The sequence below is a fragment of the Salmo trutta genome, chromosome 37, assembly GCF_901001165.1.
Source record: "Salmo trutta chromosome 37, fSalTru1.1, whole genome shotgun sequence".
Taxonomy (NCBI): Eukaryota; Metazoa; Chordata; class Actinopteri; order Salmoniformes; family Salmonidae; genus Salmo; species Salmo trutta.
Genome location: NC_042993.1, coordinates 3,452,178 through 3,458,973, shown reverse-complemented (window position 1 = coordinate 3,458,973; position 6,796 = coordinate 3,452,178). Strand labels below are relative to the sequence as shown.

General features: G+C 45.8%; 1 protein-coding gene across 7 annotated transcripts in view; it reads right to left on the bottom strand.

Moving 5' to 3' along the window:
- Positions 1–4,159: 4,159 nt before the first annotated feature.
- LOC115177505 (tenascin) overlaps positions 4,160–6,796 on the bottom strand; it is a 29,756-nt gene continuing 27,119 nt past the window's right edge. For 6 of the 7 annotated variants that reach the window (XM_029738335.1, XM_029738330.1, XM_029738332.1 and 3 more), the window contains 3 exons: positions 6,029–6,190; positions 5,418–5,581; positions 4,160–4,723 (listed from right to left, as the gene is read on the bottom strand). In XM_029738335.1, coding sequence (XP_029594195.1) covers positions 4,625–4,723; positions 5,418–5,581; positions 6,029–6,190 — 425 coding nt within the window. In that variant the 3' untranslated portion in view covers positions 4,160–4,624. Of the gene's footprint in view, positions 4,724–5,417; positions 5,582–6,028; positions 6,191–6,294; positions 6,318–6,796 lie in introns of those variants that run through there. The other variant, XM_029738336.1, reaches the window with a different exon arrangement.

Sequence of the window (6,796 nt, the reverse complement as noted above, 5' to 3'; positions counted from 1 at the left end):
AACAGCTGAGAAATGGTACTACGACGAGCGATATCCTTGGATATCTCAGTAACATGTTGACCTGACACACCAAAGCACTGAAGGTCTTTGGCTTCTTCTCATGGTGCAACTGGGTGGAAATATGGCTCCAAGTTGGAGGACGATTGAAGTCCTTTGGTCAGCCGAGGTTAGGTGGTACCAGGGTCTTTCTGAAGGACATGTGATTTTAAAGAGGAGGATGTTTACTTTGCTGGAGAGACTCAGATAGGAACCGAGGTGGAACCTATACAGTACGAGTTCACATAGACGTAAGTCAAAAGATGGGACCAAAGTATCACATTGCAAAATATTAATAGGAATCATTAAAGGCAATTTGAAAAATAAATGTTTTCAGCTGAGTTTTAAGAATGATCTGCGCAATCCTCTCTCTTCCCTGTCCTCTCTCATAACTCTATCCTGTCCTCTCTCTTCCCTCCCCTCTCTCATAACTCTATCCTGTCCTCTCTCTTCCCTGTCCTCTCTCATAACTCTATCCTGTCCTCTCTCTTCCCTGTCCTCTCTCATAACCCTATCCTGTCCTCTCTCTTCCCTGTCCTCTCTCATAACTCTATCCTGCCCTCTCTCTTCTCTCCCCTCTCTCATAACTCTATCCTGTCCTCTCTCTTCCCTGTCCTCTCTCATAACTCTATCCTGTCCTCTCTCTTCCCTGTCCTCTCTCATAACTCTATCCTGTCCTCTCTCTTCCTGTCCTCTCTCATAACTCTATCCTGTCCTCTCTCTTCCCTCCCCTCTCTCATAACTCTATCCTGTCCTCTCTCTTCCCTCCCTTCTCTCATAACTCTATCCTGTCCTCTCTCTTCCCTGTCCTCTCTCATAACTCTATCCTGTCCTCTCTCTTCCCTCCCCTCTCTCATAACTCTATCCTGTCCTCTCTCTTCCCTTCCCCCTCTCATAACTCTATCCTGTCCTCTCTCTTCCCTGTCCTCTCTCATAACCCTATCCTGTCCTCTCTCTTCCATCTCCTCTCTCATAACCCTATCCTGTCCTCTCTCTTCCCTTACCCCTCTCATAACTCTGTCCTGTCCTCTCTCTTCCCTCCCCTCTCTCATAACTCTATCCTGTCCTCTCTCTTCCCTCCCCCCTCTCATAACTCTATCCTGTCCTCTCTCTTCCCTCCCCTCTCTCATAACTCTGTCCTGTCCTCTCTCTTCCCTCCCTTCTCTCATAACTCTATCCTGTCCTCTCTCTTCCCTCCCCCCTCTCATAACTCTGTCCTGTCCTCTCTCTTCCCTCCCCTCTCTCATAACCCTATCCTGTCCTCTCTCTTCCCTCCCCTCTCTCATAACCCTATCCTGTCCTCTCTCATCCCTGTCCTCTCTCATAACTATATCCTGTCCTCTCTCTTCCCTTCCCTCTCTCATAACTCTATCCTGTCCTCTCTCTTCCCTCCCTTCTCTCATAACTCTATCCTGTCCTCTCTCTTCCCTCCCTTCTCTCATAACTCTATCCTGTCCTCTCTCTTCCCTCCCCCTCTCATAACTCTGTCCTGTCCTCTCTCTTCCCTCTCCTCTCTCATAACTCTATCCTGTCCTCTCTCTTCCCTCCCTTCTCTCATAACTCTATCCTGTCCTCTCTCTTCCCTCCTCTCTCATAACCCTATCCTCCCCTCTCTCATCCTCCCCTCTCTCTTCCTCCTCTCTCTTTCTCCCCTCTCTCTTCCTCCTCTCTCTTCCTCCCCTCTCTCTTCCTCCCCTCTCTCTTCGCTCTCCTCTCTCATCCTCCCTCCCTCCTCTCTTCCTTCCCTCTCTCTTCCTCCCCTCTCTCTTTGCTCCCCTCTCTCTTTCTCCCCTCTCTCATCCTCCCCTCTCTCTTCCTCCCCTCTCTCTTCTCTCATAACTCACTTTCTTCACTCTCTATCCTTTCCCCTCTCTCTTCCCTTTCCTCTCTCTCCTCCCTCTCCTCTTCCTCTCCATTGCTTAGTTGTCCCTGTGTCTGGGCTGCAGTCCTCAGAGTCTGTAGAGACGCCCAGTCTTTTCTCGTGGTCTTCATGTTCACAGTGATCAGAGTGCAGACCATCCCCAGCAGAACACAGCCCAGCAATGACGAGAACACTGCATAGAAAGTTGAATCGACAACAAAGGGATCTCTCTCAACGTAAATCAGATGGGTCTTAGTCACTGACACACACACGTCTTCATAGATGACAGCACACCAGTACTTCCCACTGTCCTCCAGTGAGACGTTAGAGAGCACCAAAGAGGAGTGAAGACTAGACACATTCATTCGGCCCTCCATGTCCTCAAATCATTTCTGCGTTGGCAGACATACAGTATGTTTTGTGTGTCCATGATAACATCGTCCACCAGAGCGCTCTGTCTGTACCATACAACCTCAGCAGGCTGAGTGAGATCAGCGTTACAGCCGAGGGCAGCTTCCCTTCCCTCTGAGAAGAACTCTGTGTGGGACTCGGACTTGCAGCACGCCAGCAGGTCACAGCATTGAAGAATCCTGAAACCCCTAAAACATCCAGAAGCCTGTGTGGTTCAGCATCAGAGATGGGATGACCAGGGTGTAAGTTCCTGACACTTCCATCCACCATGTACATTTGTTTCCCTTGACCAGTGAGGTTTTCCTCAGAGGCGTTTTCACACGGCTATTCTAACTAAATCTGCCAGTATGCAACTCTTCTCCACTGGTGTTAAAGCAAGGCAGTGCACTGCATTTTCTCCCAATGAGCAATGGAGATACATTGCCTCAGGCCTCACTTCCATCAACTCCCTGTAAACACATTGCTGGGGATCCAGTACCATTAAAAGAAAAGATATCTTGTCCTCAGTGGGGAAGTTGGTGATACGTAGAGTGGAGCTGTTCTCAACCATTTGCTTTCCCATTTCGTCCTCCAAGAAAGGTGCTAGGGAACTAATGTTGTCCCAAATGTTCAAATATAACCACCGGACGGTCACATTGTCACCACCCCTTGCCGTCCCACACAACAGGTCTACTGTCTCTCCTAACTGGATAAATGGCACAACTGGCTTCTTGCCTGTAGTTGTGAAAACGGTGAGGTCTATGTTCTTCTGTTTGGACCCTGTGCCATTTGTCCAGCACTCCACCTTGTAACGCCCAGAGTCTGACTGAGTGGGGTTGTTGATCTGGAGATAAGAATTGTTCCTCAGATTCACAGATAGCTTTTAGACGATCCCATAAGTCTGCATCCAGGGTGGAAGTCTCAGGTGAAGGGTTAGAGCTATTCACAGCAGCAGACTCTCTTCAGCTGAGGATCTGGTGATCAACCAGTAGTCTTTACCCACAGGAGTCGTGGAGAAGGAGGATTCTTCACCTTGTTCTTTCATTTTATAGGCATCAACGGCCAGTAGAACGCTGAGCTTTGTGACTGAAGCCATTCTGCTGCCAAATGTCTGCTCAATAGTTGGAACACACTCAGTCGGTGCTTCTGTGGTAAGACATGACAAGCCAATAGCTTCATATGTTCAGCTTCATTTCTCTTTCCTCTGGATGCTGCAGTGCTAGAGACCTCACGGAGTTGAGCTCCATACCGACTCATCTTCTTTCCTGGGAAGCCTTGATAAATGGACATTTCAGAGCAGAGTGTGCTGAGTTGTTAGATCAGGAACTAAATGCCTATTGGAGGAGGGAGAAGTGAATTAGATTGTGTTAGATTGTCACTGATTGAAAATGCTGATGGTGACAGAAACACACCAGGGATGTTTAGCCTCAGTTTGTGTAGGTGGGTTTGAATCTGTGTCCCAAATGGCACCCTATTCCTTAAAGGCCCTGGTCAAAAGTAGTGGACTACATAGGGAATAGGGTGCCATTAGGGACGCAGCCCGGGTGTGGGTGTTATATTGCATAACTGTCAACTGGAAATGTGTTTAGTAATGATGATTTCACATCTTATTACTGATTACTAACCTGTCCGAGGCCACCTCCTGCACTCTTCTCTCCTCTTGTCTAAATATTTCAAATCAGTTCACAAAATACTGTATCTGTGAACAGAACTGAAATATGTGAAATAAGCATGTATAGCACAGGTGAACTACACATGGTGATGAGTAACCTTGGCAACACCTGAAGAATCCTGTTAGCAGATTGACATCATTCCCATGATGCCAGTCACACACACACAACACCACTCACATAGTTGAGTATAAAAAACCCATCTCCATCCAGGCATTCATTTGCCTCATTTATTCCAATAGAGTGAGACAGTGCATATTTTATTACAGTAGTAGTGGGGTGGGTAACCTTTGTGATGTGCATCAGGTAGAGATGCTTTGGGGTCAGAACAGTAGAACAGTCATATAGTTGGAGACGGTAAGAGTTTGGTCATAAAACAAAACTATACAAAATGCTGCAATCAGAAATATTTCCTGTCTACAAATACAGCTGAGATAGACAGCATGATAAAGGTACAGAACAGGACCCTGGTGCACTGCACTGTACAGTACAAGTACGGACTGATGCGCTGTCTGTTGTGACGGCTGTTAAGACCACTGGACATGCAAGTTGAGGCGGAATTTGAGATGCAGGATGTGCGACATCCACACATTTATGGTCTCTTGGTGCTCAACTTTTCTGTTTCTCAAAGGAAGGGTTTTAGGGCTGAACGAGTCAGAGGACAGTCTTAGCCGTGGGCTGTGATGGAGATCCTGGCTGGTCGGAACTTCATCTCAGTAAAGGGAATGGACGAGTCTTTGCCCTTCCAGTCTATCCACACTACACCCTATAACACAGCACAAGCAGCTGAGTTACGTTCATTTAGTAGATTAAGTTGAGTTGACAAAACTTAAATTCAGTTACATTAGTTGATAAGAGTTGATAGCAGTTGACACAACTTCAAATAAGAAGTCTCTTCAAATCATAGAGATAGATAGAGGACTCTAGTGCCTAAAAGCTCGTTTTAGCATGGGCATCGTCATTGAGAAATATCACCATTTTGAAGTAGTCAACTGGGTTGGACTTCCTATGGGTTAATGAAGGATCTCATAAATCCATCTGAGGGATCAGCCAATGAATTATACATGAGCAAACATTCCATAACTGCAGGTGGCAGTAATTCACAAACCTTGGCTTTATACCTGATCAAATAACACACTCCATGTGGCACTATGCACCTTTTCAGTTTGTATACCAACTCATAGAAGTCGTAGAATAAAAAATTAACTAATTCAAAATGAAGATGGCCTTAATGGTGCTGCCAGTGCGCTCACAGATGCCATAATTGGACAGATACAAAGAAGAGTCCTCTATCATTCTCTATGGTTGAAATTGAAACACTCGAGATGTGGTGCAGTGTTTATAGCATATCAACATTGGGGTGCTGTCTTGCAATAGCAAAGACCAGGAAAGGTACTGTAATCAAAATGTCAAAGCAACGACAAAATCACTTAGTGGGAGGATACTGATACTAGTCGTACCTGGTTGTTGCTGTTGGTGCCATAGAGGCCGTTGAGGTTGGTCTTGTAGCAGTTTTTGTACCACCAGCCGCCCATGTAGGCCCTGGCACAGTGGATGCCCAGGGGGTGGGGTTCCTTGTCTCTGGTGGAGAATGGGCGCCCGTTGTGGTACCTCATGGAGTCACCTTATAGACGTGATGGGGAAGAAAGAAAGAAGAACATTTCAGGATTTGTAGAGTGAGGGACCAATCCTACCACTCACTTCAGTAAAATGTTAACTTTAGTGAAATTATGTGAAAGGGATTGACCTCGTATTAAATATTTGTTTGTGAGCCTATTTGAGTTTTGGTTCCTCAACCTTAAGCACCTGCTTTGCTAGGCTTTGTCCTCACATTCTATCTTGGCTAGTGTACATTCTGCTCTGCTAGGCTCTGTCCTCACATTCTATCTTGGCTAGTGTACATTCTGCTCTGCTAGGCTCTGTCCTCACATTCTATCTTGGCTAGTGTACATTCTGCTCTGCTAGGCTCTGTCCTCACATTCTATCTTGGCTAGTGTACATTCTGCTCTGCTAGGCTCTGTCCTCACATTCTATATTTGCATTCCTTTCTCCTCCATCCTTCCCCTTTTACCTGCAGTGCCGGTGTATCCAGACACCTGGATGGCGTAGTGTTTGTCCTCTGAGTCGATGGTGAAGCTGGAGTAATGGGCGTAGGCCGTATCGTTGCCTGAACGCAGGTCCACTCTCAGGCTCACTGGGCCCATGCTGGTCAGGTTGTGAAGCAGCTCATTTCCTGGATGGACGAGAGATAGAGAGAGAGAAGATTAGGACATCATTTAAAATATACTATGTACTATGTACTCTATGTTCAAGCTGTGAGCTATGTAGAGTACATACGGTAAGCTTTGGTAGTAGCCTCCCTTTTGATGCAGTTAGCATGGTTGGGGTCAATTCCATTTCAATGGTGAGGGTGCGTAAAGAAGGAGGAATTCAGATATGCCGTCATTGTTTTAGCATGACACACAGAGGTTTTAAACTACGGAGCGTGACATGACTCAATGTGCCAGTAAATCAGCACAAACTACTTTTTCGTAAAAAAAAATTCAAATTGCCACCATCTTGGAGATTTACTGAAGCTAATGCAGATTCCAAACAAGAATAATGGAAACCACTGTATAATAGGACGAACTTAGCAAATGAGGTATTTGTGGTAAGTACATGGGGGCCGCCATCTTTATGCATGTCCTCTATTCAGTCAATTCAAGAACTGGACTGAAATTCCTATTTAAAAATGTTCTCATAGAGAGGATTAAAGAAAATTGGAAAATTGGAAAATTCATTTCTGTTTACTTCCTTCCAATTTACTGAAATTATAATAAAAATGACCCCATCCCTGAAC